The 14090-nt window shown below is 57.2% G+C and overlaps 6 protein-coding genes across 6 annotated transcripts; 3 read left to right on the top strand and 3 right to left on the bottom strand.

The window, feature by feature from the left end:
- Positions 1–338: 338 nt before the first annotated feature.
- On the top strand, positions 339–1513 carry INS49_001910 (uncharacterized protein; the record flags this gene model as incomplete). The annotated part of the gene is made up of 2 exons (XM_043162729.1): positions 339–475; positions 541–1513. The coding sequence occupies 2 exons, from the start codon at positions 339–341 to the stop codon at positions 1511–1513; spliced, it is 1110 nt and encodes a 369-aa protein (XP_043031235.1).
- Positions 1514–2366: 853 nt separating this feature from the next.
- INS49_001909 (uncharacterized protein) lies at positions 2367–4349 on the bottom strand (the record flags this gene model as incomplete). The annotated part of the gene is made up of 3 exons (XM_043162728.1): positions 2367–3273; positions 3333–4250; positions 4327–4349. 3 exons carry the CDS (start codon positions 4347–4349, stop codon positions 2367–2369), a joined length of 1848 nt encoding a protein of 615 aa, XP_043031234.1.
- Positions 4350–5663: 1314 nt separating this feature from the next.
- On the top strand, positions 5664–7494 carry INS49_001908 (uncharacterized protein; the record flags this gene model as incomplete). The annotated part of the gene is made up of 2 exons (XM_043162727.1): positions 5664–5768; positions 5845–7494. The coding sequence occupies 2 exons, from the start codon at positions 5664–5666 to the stop codon at positions 7492–7494; spliced, it is 1755 nt and encodes a 584-aa protein (XP_043031233.1).
- A 206-nt stretch (positions 7495–7700) lies between these two features.
- On the bottom strand, positions 7701–9023 carry INS49_001907 (uncharacterized protein; the record flags this gene model as incomplete). Its single annotated transcript, XM_043162726.1, has 3 exons — positions 7701–7769; positions 7847–8842; positions 8907–9023. The coding sequence occupies 3 exons, from the start codon at positions 9021–9023 to the stop codon at positions 7701–7703; spliced, it is 1182 nt and encodes a 393-aa protein (XP_043031232.1).
- Positions 9024–10065: 1042 nt separating this feature from the next.
- INS49_001906 (uncharacterized protein) lies at positions 10066–11456 on the top strand (the record flags this gene model as incomplete). Its single annotated transcript, XM_043162725.1, has 2 exons — positions 10066–11074; positions 11155–11456. 2 exons carry the CDS (start codon positions 10066–10068, stop codon positions 11454–11456), a joined length of 1311 nt encoding a protein of 436 aa, XP_043031231.1.
- Positions 11457–12043: 587 nt separating this feature from the next.
- On the bottom strand, positions 12044–13965 carry INS49_001905 (uncharacterized protein; the record flags this gene model as incomplete). The annotated part of the gene is made up of 4 exons (XM_043162724.1): positions 12044–12231; positions 12302–12984; positions 13047–13483; positions 13672–13965. The coding sequence occupies 4 exons, from the start codon at positions 13963–13965 to the stop codon at positions 12044–12046; spliced, it is 1602 nt and encodes a 533-aa protein (XP_043031230.1).
- Between the last annotated feature and the right edge of the window lie 125 nt (positions 13966–14090).

The raw sequence follows: 14090 nt of genomic DNA, 5'->3' as shown, positions 1-14090 counted from the left end.
GGAAGATAAGAGCGAGGTCGAGGACGGTGAAACAAATCTAGCAGAATAGGGAGATATCAGACATAGCTATGTTGATCTAGCCTCTAACCACATATGTAACGACCAAGGAGAGATTTTATGTTGCAACACAGCTCCTCAATATACGGTGGTAGCTGCCTGCTTGGCCCGGTCAGAGTAGAGGTGAAAGTCACGTGCCGAGCGACGTCTACCTAGGATGAGGGACCGTCACAGTTTCCAGCACATCTCGCTTAACATCTTCCCCTCAGACAATCGCCGAACTCACCCAAACCAAAGTGCGCCGTAGAGGTTCGAAGGGATTCGGGCCCTGAGCAAGAGACATGATGGTTGAAGTAGGTCCCTTGCTCGTCTCACCGCTCATCGAGCTGGGAGTGCTCGCACTCCACCTCATTCTGCCCGCGCACGAGATCGACGGATATGTGCGCGACTCCAAGGGGAAGCCTCTCCGGTACCGACTGTGAGTGCACCGCTTACATTGAGATCGAGCCATAGCGATCGCAAGACTGACTGGCTCGCCTCAAGGAATGGTATACCGGTCATCATGACGTCCGTCCTGGCCTGGTCTGCCCTCTGCTGGGCCGGGGTGCTTCAATGGGACTACTTGTATGAGCACAGCGTCACCACTTGCCTGTGTTCCCTCGTCATCGGCCTAGCATTCAGCGCCTGGATCGTTGCCAAGGGCCCCAGACGGTCCCCCAGCATCCTCGCCGACTTCTTCCTCGGCAGGATTGACAACCCGCGTACAGTCGCCGCGGGGCGCGTCCTCGACGCCAAGATGTACCTTTACCTCGTCGGCGCCGTGCACCTGGAGCTGAACCTTCTCAGCTACGCTGCCGCGCACTACGCGTCGTCATCTCGCGACCCGAACCCGGGCGTCGCCCTGTCGGCGGCATTGCTCACCTGGTTCGTCGCCGAGTACCTGTGGTGGGAGAACGTGCACCTCTACACCTACGACTTCTTCGCCGAGCGCGTGGGCGTCAAGCTCGGCTTCGGCTGCCTCTGCTTCTACCCCTTCTTCTACCCCATTGCGCTCCTGGTCGCCGCCCGCCTACCGAACCCGCACCGCGGCCCCGCCTACCACTTCCTCGCCGCCGCCGTCTACTTCGGCGGCTGGGCCCTAAGCCGCGGGCCAAACCTCCAAAAGTACTGGTTCAAGCGCCGCGCCGCGCCCCCAGCCGCCCTGGCCCCGCTGGGCTTGTCGCCGGTGAAGACTGTCCGGTCTGCTGACGGGAAGCACGAGCTGCTCTGCGGGGGCTTCTGGGGCGTGTCTCGCCATATCAACTACCTGGGCGAGACGCTCGAGGCGGTCGGCATCGTGCTCGCTCTCGGCCACCCGGGGGATGCTATGCTGCCGTGGCTCTACCCGCTGTACTATGTGCTCTTGTTCATCACCCGCGAGAGGGATGACGACAAAAGGTGTCGCGAGAAGTATGGAGCCTTGTGGGACGAATACTGCCGACAGGTGCCCTACAGAATCATTCCATACATCTACTGACGCGTCGAGGGTCGTGGTGAATTGATATCTGGTGCTGATGGTGATTGTGGGTTTCCCATGACATGGTTCCGTTGCCGACTGACTTCACGACTGAAGCCCAACCTCAATGGTTCAAGCTGAATCACATCTGTCAGAATCCAACGAAGAGGCTGCCAAAGAATTAGATGAATATTGAGAACGAAAAAGAAATAAATAATCAAGACACAGGGTCAAGGAAGGAAAGCCTGGTCGGTACGATAGTACATAAAAAGAGTGTTCTTCAGTTGGGAATGCCTAGCACTGGGCAAGGCAATAAGCTGTCAACGAGTTATAGGAGAGTCTCATGAGATTGCTCTAATTTGGCTCACCTTCCACACCAGAAGCACTGCTCACACAAGGTAGAGCTTGATGAGATGGTGCAAGAAATAGTTGACCAAAGCCGAGGGAAATCTCACGAATGGGCCAAATATTCCCCAGCGTTCAGAAAGTGATTGCAGGTATCTCAGTGACTTCCACACCAATGAATGTCCAAAATGGTGTACTATATCACTGGATCTTGCGTCAAAGGTGAAGGTAGTCTGGCATAGTGGTAGCATCGGTGCCCAGGTGCCTTGAAGCAAAGAAACGACTGAACTTAATACATGCTCAGTATGAGGGTATGAAAAACTGGATTTGATTCTTGGGGCTGATGTGGCTTTCTTTCATTTTCCCTCTTAGTCTCAAAATTGCTGTACCGCAGAAGACACGACAGGTCCAAATCCATAAACAACATGTTGACTGCACTTATTAACTGCTACCTCGTCTATGTACAGCATCTATCACTCCAGGGTATCAACGAAGTTGTCCAGTGGAAAGAGGACAAAAAGCACACTGATTATGCATCCAACAACGCTCTCAATGCTACCCTCATCCTCCTCAATTTCGGCACGGTCGCACGCGTGGGCCTGCCTCTCACAACCCCAAACGATTCCGGGCCATCCCCCTTCTCGAGCAGGACCCTCCCGATCTCCATGTAACTCTCGACCGCGACCATCATCGGCCGTCTCGATTCGTCGGGCAGCCAGTCCATAGCTGGCTTCGACTCGGCATATATCGCGAAAGCCCTCTCCAGCAACATTCCCCGCAGACGCCCTAGACCCTGCAGTCTACTGCTATTGCCTTTGGCCCATGGTTCGCCTTTCGCTGTAGGAGACTTTGTGATGGTCTCTATGACCTTCTCCGGGCTCAGACCTTCTTCTGCTAGCCAGGAAGTTGGTAAATAAACCCTTCCTAGGGCAGCGTCGACCGCGATGTCTCTAGCGATATTAACAAACTGGAGAGCGATGCCCATCCGTCGGGCGGCGGTGGCTACAGCCTCCCGGTGGGCTGGATCGATGGGTTCACGGCTGTGGTGCGAAATGAGGGCGAGACACAGCTCTCCTACCGTGCCAGCTACCTGACGCCCGTATCCGTGAAGGTCGTGCTCTGTCGCGATTGGGAAAGAGTTACGCTTTCCGGTGGACTGAAAATTCGAATCGGTTCTGAAACCCTCAAGCAGTAGATACAATGGCTCAAAAGGCATTAGTGACGCTGGGAGCAGCGCGAGAGCAGATCTCGCTGAGGGTGGAAACTCGTTGGCGATGTATTCCGTCACCATAACTGCGTGTTTTGCTGGAGTGGTGTCCTTTCTCGGTTTATATACTAGGTCCAAGTGTTTGGTTAGCTTGCTAATCCAGGTCGAGGTATCCAAACCCTCAGGGGGCTCATCAACCAGGTCGTCTGCCATGCGGCAATATGAGTATCTAATACAGAATGTCAGAGACCCGATACACTCTTTCATGCCACCTCGTTAATAACTCACAGCAAGACCAAGTCGATTCTCAAGCGGCCAGCAAAGGTCGAGCTCGCCAGGTAGAAACTCCTGCTCTTCCGACAAAGCCTCTCCACCGCCTCCTGGATCCCGCGTATGCGGTCCTTGCGCTCCACAGGCCAGGAAATAAACAAGGCTTTGATGAGCATGGTAGGTGTGGGGCATTCGGGTGCGGATTCGAACACGTCTGGGAAAGCGTCGATGACTGCCAGGGCATTGTCAAAGGCACCCAGCCCAAAGACAATGAGGAAATTGGTTGCGGCGAAGAAGATTGCCTCCTCCACCTCCAGACTGCCCCAGACCGTCACGCCAAGCTTGGTTCCAGATTCAATTGCCCACGTGCCTCGACGGAGCGCGAGCTCATCCACGATCCAGAGGTACAAGGTCGGGAGAGCGATTGGTAGGGCGACGCTGGTCCAGGGGAGACGGGCCATGAACAGCCCGCCCAGAGTCCATGTCAGAAGGGCGAAGGGACCTGCCCATATCAATATGAGGCCCAGATATGTGCCAGGCCCACCATTTGATATCAGCCAGAGCCCCAGCAGCGTGAGGCTGGAGATTGCAGCCTGGACCGCCCTGTGCACCACCCTCGCGACCTGCGACTTGGAGTCAAGGTACTCAGCGTGAAGTAAGGGCTTGTTCAACACGTGGTACAGCAGCGACGTGATGTAAGTCTGGATGACGAAGAAGAAGAGCTCCTCGGCCGGGATCGAGAGCAACGTCGGCCCGACAACAACATTTGGCGGGTAGGTCCAGACATTGTGCCGGATGAGATAACTGTCCCAAGGGATGGTGGCTAAGACGGCTATGAGTACGAGGATGGAAGTCTGGTACCAGTGGCGCCGGGTGAGTATAGGGTACGATATAACACTGAGCGCCGTGGCCAGGGGAACTGTGAATTTGAGATGGCTGTTCATGGTCAGCACCAGGGATTTATGGTTAGGGAGTTGGGGGAGGGGGGGGGAGGGGTGTGACTGAGACGTACACCAGGGCATAGTCGTAGGCCATCGTGGATGGTGATGTATCGTCAGATAATCAAGGGAGCATATTTATCCGACCTTGTGGGATATTATACACAGCGGTTCGGACTTCGGCCAGATGTTTGCTGCGGCGGAGCGGACAGATCCAACCGGCTCAAGGCTCACTCAGCTAGCTTCCGTTGGTTCTTTGCTCGCCGGCAGACAGGGGGCCAACGCAAGGGTTGTGAGCTCATCCACGTCTTGGCCGTGGTGGGTTGGGACAGTGAGGTGATTGTTGGTCAGCAGAGCAAGCCGTCCTTGCTGAATTGGAGGCAGGACGTCTTCGTCCGGTAAGCGAGTGGCTGCTTTGTCCCGAGGTCAAGCGAGAGCCAAGCCCAGAAGACACCGAAAGAGGGTGAGGGAAGCCAACAAATTGGAACAAAACAAAACAGAGGAGGCCTAAGAGAGGCTGGTTAGGTTGAGTGGTATCGCCCTGGGGCGTCCTGTCAAGATCAATGCGCGTTTGGAGGAGCGGGACGGGGGTTTCCTCTCTCTCACGTTTCCTCTTCGGGACAGCTCCTGAGCTTCAACGTTTCAGTCGGTGACCACCGTCCCAACGTCCGTAACAGAAGCTCGATCGCAGCCAAGAACAGCAGATTGACGACGCGATAGAGCTGCTGATCTGGAAATTGGACTAAATCTGCCGTATGGTTCGAGCACAATAATGACAACTGAGCAAAAACAAACTTCCGGCTTGCGGGTGGATTCCGCCTCTCCCTCGTGTGTTTTTCGCGCTCGTAGTGGTGATGTCATGACTGTGGGAGGATTCGTCCTCTTGTTGCATTCCGGTGCCGAGACAACGAGCCATCACACCACGCCGCCTCATTCCTGCGCTCTCAACGGATTTGCTCCAGTCTCCAGCAGATCTCGGGAAGCGAGGCAGCTCACACGGCCCTTGCTAGCCGGACCAAGCCCGAAGCCACCAAAGCCACCCAGCCTCGATCATCCCAACGCGGAAACTGAGCTCAGCTTATAGACCCACACTATCCAAATGTACCTGTCATTGCCATAGGGCAGTGCGCCTGTATCGCTGAGAGATTCGAATCTCGGCCGGCAACGTACTATTGTCACCAGATCTCGAGGCCCCGGGAGGCTCGGGTCTCATCTAGATCACCAAAGCCAGAGAGGTGGTGGATAGGTCTGCCTCTAGGCTGCCCCGGTCCTGACATCCGCACACGGCAGTTGACATCTGGAAAGACCGCTTAATATTCCGTCTCACATACAGTGGTGCTTTCCCTAAAGTCATTGGCATCTTCTGCGGTTGTCCCACCGGCCTCATCAGGCTCAACATCGCAGGTTCGCCATGTCAGCTAAAGAAGGGGCTCCCAGGACCGCCATTGTTATCGGTGCTGGTGCTGGAGGCATTGCCACGGCTGCCCGCCTTGCCAAAGCCGGCTACCAGGTGACGGTATTGGAGAAGAACGACTTCACTGGCGGTCGGTGCAGTTTCCTCTACTCTTCACCCTCACACGGATCCGATGAAGGAGGCAAATCAAGCCAATATCGCTTCGACCAAGGGCCATCATTGCTCCTCCTCCCACCTCTTCCGCGAGACCTTCCATGACTTGGACACCAGCCTGGAAAATGAAGGTGTGGATCTACTGCGGTGCCCGGTGAACTACCAGATCTTCTTCCACGATGGACACGTTTTCAGGCCCACCACGGACCTGGCGCAGATGAAGCGCCAGATCGAGCACTACGAGGGCAAGGACGGGTTCGAGCGATACCTAGGATGGATGGCAGAGTCACACCAGCACTACGAGCTGAGCGTGGAGCACGTCCTGCACAAGAACTACGACAGCATTACGACGGTCCTGACACCCTTCTTCGCCAGAATGGCCCTCAAGCTGCACCCCTTCGAGAGCATATACAGCAGGGCGAGCAGGTACTTCCAGACCGACAGGCTCAGGCGGGTCTTTACCTTTGCGACCATGTACATGGGCATGAGCCCGTTTGACGCGCCGAGCACGTACTCCCTGCTGCAGTATACCGAGGCCGCGGAGGGGATATGGTACCCTCGTGGCGGGTTCCAGACCGTGCTGGCCAGGCTTGTCGACGTGGGTTTGCGGCTGGGAGTGACGTATCGGCTGTCCACGCCAGTGAAGAGGATTCTGACGAGGCAAGACGGCAGCGCCGCGGCAGGTGTGGTGCTCGAGAGTGGCGAGACGTTGCGGGCCGACACGGTGGTCATCAACGCGGACCTGGTGTATGCTTACAGCAACTTGTTACCGTCCCCTAGCAACACAGAGAACAGTGCCGTCAGGAGCGCTACCAGCAAGATCATCGAGAACTACGCCCGGTCCCTCCGGAAGCGAGACGCGTCCTGCTCCTCGATATCCTTTTATTGGAGTCTGTCCCGCAAGATCCCCGAGCTGGGCGTCCACAACATCTTCCTCGCGGACGAGTACAAGGACTCGTTCGACGCCATCTTCAAGCGGCAGACCCTCCCGGACGACCCAAGCTTCTATGTCAACGTGCCAAGCCGCATCGACCCGAGTGCAGCGCCCGAGGGCTGCGACGCGGTGATTGTGCTGGTCCCTGTGGGCCACCTGCTGCGCTCGCGGGGCAACGAGGGCGAGACGGCGGCGGAGGAGCACGACTGGCCGGCTGTGGTCGCCCGGGCGCGCGAGGCCGTGCTGCGCACCATCTCGGCGCGGGCAGGGTGCGAGTCGCTCGAGAGGTACATCATTGACGAGATGTGCAACACGCCGTACACGTGGGAGGACAAGTTCAACCTGGACAAGGGTGCCATCCTCGGCCTCAGCCACAACTTCTTCAACGTCCTGTGCTTCAGGCCCGCCATCAGGGCCAAGGGGCTGAGGAACGCCTACTTTGTCGGCGCGAGCACGTACCCTGGCACGGGCGTGCCTATTGTGCTGGCCGGCGCCAAGATCACGACAGAAGAGATACTGAAGGATGCTGGGATAAGCCCTCCATGGGCACAAAAGGCGCCCGTGGTGCAGGATCACGGTGCGCCGCAGAATGGAAATACCGCGGTGTTGGATCGGGTGAGGTGGAGGGGAGTCATGGAAGAGAAATTCTGGGAGGTGATCACCTCTGTAGGGCTGGTATTATCCAGCCTGCTGGTCTGGCTGTTCAGGAATCAGCAAAGTGAGATGTATAAGATTTCGTAACTAGTAATTCAGCTGTCAGATATGTCCCAATCCAATCAAGTTTATGTCTACAATATTCAAACTGTGCGGCTGGCTTGCCGAAACCTGCCAAGAAACATCAGTCAACAAAACACCAGGCCACTCTATATCTATCCAACCCATATTGAAAACTGCGGTGTCACCGTGGTATCGTCACCTCTACCCTTCCCAAGAACGCCCACATCACTTTACAGCTTTGGCTTCGGGGCTCCTGCGGCGCCGGTCGAAGCCTCTGGCTCCTTGAGTCTGACGACGCCCTGCGTTCAAATGTCAGCATCAGGGAAGATATGGTGCGGCGGATCAGACGAGGACGAAGCCAAGCACAGCGACTCACCTCCTGGAAACAGGTCGCCAGCAGCGTGCCGTCGGCGGCGAATATCCGCTGCGTGACCACGCCCCTCCCGTCGCCGGCCCACGGGCTCTCCATCTCGCTCATCATCCACTCGTCCGCCTTGACCCGCCTGGGCTCGTGGAAGTAGATGGAGTGGTCGAGGGAGACCATCATGCCGATCTCGGGCCTGTCCTTCCAGAACTCGGCAAACTCCTCGAGGGTCCTCTGCCGGCCGTCGGGCGCCCGGCTGCTGCTGCTGCTGCTGCTGTAGCCCTCGAAGTCGTTGAGCTTGCGGATGTGGTCCTTCAGGTCGGCGGGGAGGTCCTTGAAGTCCCTGGCCGCGAAGGGGAAGCGCCACAGCCTGTGGATGCGCGACACGGTGCCGATGAAGTACGAGTCGGACACGTAGGCCAGCGCGTTGATGTGCGCCTGGTGGCCGCCCGCCTCGGAGATCTTGCCCCGCGCGCGGTACCACTGCCGCATCTTCTTGGTGTGCGGCGGCGCCGGGTCCTCGTCGCTCGTGTTGACCACCTCGGCGCGGTAGCTCTGGAACGGCCCGCCGCCCGACCGGGTCAGCTCGGGCTCGTCGTCGAAGTCCTCGGGCGGCGCCTGCACCGGCCTCCCCGTCGCGGGGTCGGTGGGCATGGGCACGGCGTGGCGCACGACGTTGTCCTTGAACTCGTGGTTCGGCGGGGCGCTGGTGTTGGGCTGGGTCTCCTTGGTGAAGGACATGGTCGTCGTGAAGATGCACTTGCCCTTCTGCCTGGCCTGTACGGTTCGTGTGGCGAAGCTCCGGCCGTCGCGGACCCGCTCGACGTGGAATAGGACGGGGATCTCTGATGACCCGGCGAGGATAAAGTAGCAGTGACATGAGTGGACAGTAAAGTCATCTGGGACCGTCTTCTGGCCTGCTGCCAGACACATCGCAATCATTGCTCCTCCGAAGACGCCCCTGGCTCCTGGGGGATGCCATAGTGGCCGCTTGTTGGTGAATATGTCCTGGAAACGGGGGTCAGTATCGATGTAGCTGGAAGAAAGCAGACAGACATCTGAGAGCACTGACTGGGCCAAAGACGCCAAGCTCTAAGACGTCAAGGACATTCTCAATAGGCGCCTTGTCCGGGTCCTCAGGTGCTGGCCGGACGAGGGTGGGACGGTTTGTGCCTCCTTCCTGCGACATACTGAGAAGGCCGTTGGATATGCAACCGTGAACGCAGTGCACAGATAGACGTTCAGCCGCCGGGCTCGAGGATGGAGCCCCTGGTTGTGTGTGTGCTAGTCCCGGGCTGGGGTGTTGTAGCAGAGCCGTCTAGGCGTGTCAAAACCTAATGACTGCGGACTATGTGAGGATTGACTTCGCTGGCTGGCGGGACACGATACTATAATGTTCGAACAGAAATGAGGATTCGAAAAAAGAAGGGTCAAAGCCAGCCTTGAGCTAGTCGATGCAGCCAAGAGAGTGCTGAATTACATACAGATTGCGATATGTCCATGGCTGTGACGGGACCGAGCCTTTTAGTGACGATTTGCCGAGGTTCGGCTTTCAGGGGTGGATTTTGCTGTGGCACTTGAGAGTGGCCCAAGACTGCTTCTGAATCAGATGTCGAGGTTCCGTCGGCACGACCGATGTCCGATCAGGGGTTGATTGCGGTCGTTTTGCGCACATTGCCATACTATCACGACTACTGTACAAGGTGATGGATATTATAGACATCGTTTAACCTGGGCGTAAGCCAAATCACACATGGGAAGCCAATTCTATTCACAGGGACCGTTACATCCTGTGGGGACTGTTCCTGATGGCACAGGGTTAAACCCTCAACTCCGGATCGAAGGTGCTGCTTGATGATCACTTCGGGCCACCATTGTCCACAACGAAACTCATGCAACTATATTATAATCTGATTCTCAAATGCACTCACGACCTGGATGCTGTCACATAGGTGAGCGGCCAGCAAAATGCAGCGGATTGGGAACAGCACCGTTATGATTCGGTACCGCTGCCTCGGGACGCACCGGCTCAAAAGCGGGTACCGACGGAGCTGACGTGACGTGCTGGCGGCCCGGCTCTTTCAGATTTCCATTTCCAATTTCGCAGGCCGGTCCGGAGGCGATTTTCGGAGCGTCGACCTCCCTCCTTCCTCAACACCTCTCGACACCCACCACTGTCGAGGCTGCGAGCGTGGTCAAAGGGCGGTCCCGTACGTACACACGCACGCAGTATGGCATCCACACTACCATCACTGCAGAGGGCCCAGGTGCCCCTGCGACGCTCCCTTGCACGAGCAGTCGCAGCGAGCAGCCGCCCCTACGCCACCCAGTCCGATCACCCGACAGCGACAGCAGCAGCACCGCAGCCTACCACGCCCACACCAGCCACTCCTTCCACAACACCCTCGGGGACCCGTGTCCGCCCAACATACTTCAAGAACACGACCCTCTCCTCCCTCGACTCCTTCATCGCCAGCAAAGCCGACGACAGCACGCTCCCCGAGGGCGAGGCCTACGAGCTCCGCACCGTCGAGGTCGGCCCGGCCGGGCGCAAGAAGACCATCACCCGCCTGCCCGAGTGGCTCAAGACCCCGATCCCCTCGCCGGGCGCCAACACCAACTTCGGCAAGATCAAGGCCGACCTGCGCGGCCTGGGCCTGCACACGGTCTGCGAGGAGGCCCGCTGCCCCAACATCGGCGAGTGCTGGGGCGGCGACAACAAGAACGCCGCCACCGCCACCATCATGCTCATGGGCGACACCTGCACCCGCGGCTGCCGCTTCTGCAGCGTCAAGACGAACCGCCGGCCCGCCGCCCTCGACCCCCACGAGCCCGAGAACACCGCCGAGGCCCTGGCCCGCTGGGGGCTGGGCTACGTCGTCCTCACCAGCGTCGACCGCGACGACCTCGCCGACGGCGGCGCCCACCACTTTGCCGAGACCATCCGCCGCATCAAGGCCAAGAAGCCCACGCTGCTGGTCGAGGCCCTGACGGGTGACTTCCGCGGCGACCTGGACATGGTCAAGGTCGTGGCCGAGAGCGGGCTGGACGTGTATGCGCACAACGTCGAGACGGTCGAGGGCCTGACGCCCTACGTGCGGGACAGGAGGGCCACCTTCCGGCAGAGCCTCAGGGTGCTGTCCGAGGTGAAGAGGCTGAAGGGCGACGACATCATCACCAAGACGAGCATCATGCTCGGCCTGGGAGAGACGGAGTCGGAGCTCTGGGATACGCTGAGGGGTAAGTGACTTCTATCGAGACAAACCCTGTCATCTTTTGATATTGAAACACAAGCACGCTGACAACTATGGCGCGGGCAGAACTAAGGAAAGCCAACGTGGACGTCGTCACCTTTGGCCAGTACATGAGGCCCACCAAGCGGCACCTCAAGGTCGAGAAGTACGTCACCCCGGAGGAGTTCGAGCTGTGGGGCAAGCGCGCCCTGGACATGGGCTTCCTCTACTGCGCGAGCGGGCCCCTCGTGCGGTCGTCATACAAGGCCGGCGAGGCCTTCATCGAGAACGTCATCCGCAAGAGGGCGGGCGAGAAGGCCGCCGCAACAACCACCAGCGGCATCGATGCCGCCGTTGCGCTTGAGCACAACAAGAACAGCTCGCTGTAGCCAGCATATCTGAGCCTCATTCATTTGCGTACATTGTGTCTTTTTCTCTCTTCTTGTTTGCTTCCGGTGTTGGATGTTAGAAACACGGTTCGGAAATGATGCATCGGACTGGCGCACTAGAGATATATGGCAGTTCTCGGCATTCGGTGGTACTCGGCACTCACAGCAGCAGTTGTGCTGTAGCATGGTTGCCAAGGCCGCAATTGACATGTGCCTACAATTCAAGCTGTATCAAGAGGGCAGCATCTCAACAAGCTGCTTTTTATTAGACATGATGGGTTGGGGACATGAGACCGTACCACAAGGATGACATTCAACAGACAAATGGAGGCTTGGTAAGCAGAAGAAACAGTCATTGATTTGTTGTTCTGCTATTTCTCGTCAGGTCTTGATGACCCAGTCTTGTAGTATGTTCTATGCGAGGCGTCCCACACATATGTGAAGCAAATCCTCCATTTAGACGAGCCTCTCATAAACAGGCACTTTGATCGATGAGATCAATCCACAACTCAAGCTAGAGCCAGCCTATTTATGCTCGTGATGCAAGCCTCGCTGGTGCAACACTGCAATGTGTCGATCATGCCTGGCTAGGCGCTTCCCAAAGCAGCCCAGTCCCACTCCGACAACTCCAGGTCAACCCAGTCCTGGCGCCTGCAGACAACTGGGTAGGTTGGCATGATACCTTGGCTAGCACAACTGCCTCTCTGGATCCCCTTGGCGACACATTCATGAAGATTGTCCCCTTGATCCCAAGGCTTGCGGAGACTGAAGTACACTTTGGGCACAGAATCAGGGGTTAGTGCGTTGCCACTTCTCAGAATATAGCATGTGGTAATTGAACTTACTCTCAGTGCCTGAGACATGGTTTATAAAATCTCCTCGGATTGACGAATCCATGAAGAAGGTCGCAAGTGTGGCATTGCCGGTACTGCAAGCGACCTTCCCTTTGAGGTTGAACCACCATCCGCAGTAACGGTAGATGCCGCTGATGATTTGTTTACACCAGCCGTTTGCATGATAGCCTGCGCCGCCGGTGCCTGTGACTGCAATGTGATAGTCGAGGTAACCAGTGTCAGGGTTCTGGTTTGACTCGCATGACACCTGATATGTCCGGTTAACGACGACGAAAGCATTGCGGCAGTTCATCAGTGCTAGCTCTTCAGCCGGGGCGTCCGGGGCGTCATCACTGGCCGGGTCCCAATCAAAGTGGGAAAACCCTTGATCGTCAACTTCGAGGTCGTTCTCATTCAAGTCAGGCATGTGCAAGGTGTCATTATCCAGTTGCGGTTGCGGTAATGCCAGAGTTGGATCAGCCATGTCTTGTCGGGGCCTGGGAGGTGGCCTGCTGCCGTGGTGTGCCACCCAGTCCCATCGAGCCAAGAGCACAGATGCAAGTGCCATATTGAGGGGTGGCAGGAAGTTCTCGGGTCTCTGGGAAACCCAGATAGGAACACCGGGATAGTTCCACCGGCCCTCTTCATCCTGTGCGGCAATAGGCTGATGATGGAGGTCCACAGGTGCCAACCAGCTGAAAATGAATTAGCGTTGGGATGCAAAGGAAAACACGATGACAGATGGGTTTGTTCTTACCTCGCGCGAAGAGCATTCCTGGGCGTTGTCCGAAGCATAACGCTGTATGAGTTTGGCATGCCAGGCCGGTACCTCACAACGCCAAGGTAGACTCCAGCATCGGTGAAGATGACGCGATAATCGCCTGGCGCAATGGCTGGCTCGGCGCTGCCTGCGGGCGCAGAGTTACCGCCGTCAAAATGGCCTTGAATGGTAAGAGGGTACATGAAGATGCGAGTGCTGTCCCAGAGTGGCTCATCTGGCCACCCAGCCCAGTCAAACACGTTGCCCCAAATCTCAGTTTGGACCTCACAGGGGAACCGTTGCCCGGCCTGCCACCTTGGCCAATGTTGTGTGACGTAATCGAAGAATTCCGAGTTGGCCCTGCTGAAATCGGGGATTTGATTAGGACGGTAACCACCGGCGCGGCCGGCGTTCATGAGATGTTGCCAACCTTGCTAGGGGTGGGTTAGCTGTTATGTTTAGACTTGTGGGATGGAAGTGTGCTTACGTTGAAAGCAGCCCAGACTTCGTTTGCGGCAAATATGGGTTCCAAAGCTCGGCCTCCATGTGATGGGTTTTGTCTTCCGCCAGGCCAACCAGCTGCCGGGTCTTGCAAGACGTTTCCATCGCGAGGACAGAGAACAAAGGGAGGGATGCGGAAATTGGGGTTTCGTAAGTTGTAGTCAACTACATTCTGACCTGGTCCGGGAGTGTCGGAAGGAGCGGGAGGATCAGGGTCATCGCGTCGGGCGTTGGGTGCGGAAGGCTGCTTCTTGTTGACGGGTAGGGGAAGATGGTTGCTTTCGACAGGAACGAGAGTATCAGAGACGAGAGTGGCAGGGGCATCACGGGGGTTAGCGTGAAGAGGGGTGGTGGAAGCCAGCATCATCAGGCTTAGCAGGGCGACAAGGGCCATGATGAACGCCAGAGACTTCATCTTGGGAGTTTGGGCAGAGACGACTGACTCTGGGTGACGGTGTCGAGAGAAGTCGAGTTTGTGGTTCCTGAAGGCGATGTTGACCAGCGGTTATTGTTTCTGCGAGTGAGGCAGAACGATTGCTA

Source organism: Diaporthe citri (genome assembly GCF_014595645.1).
Source record: "Diaporthe citri strain NFHF-8-4 chromosome Unknown scaffold_1, whole genome shotgun sequence".
Classification (NCBI taxonomy): domain Eukaryota; kingdom Fungi; phylum Ascomycota; class Sordariomycetes; order Diaporthales; family Diaporthaceae; genus Diaporthe; species Diaporthe citri.
This window is presented reverse-complemented; position numbering and strand designations above follow the sequence as displayed.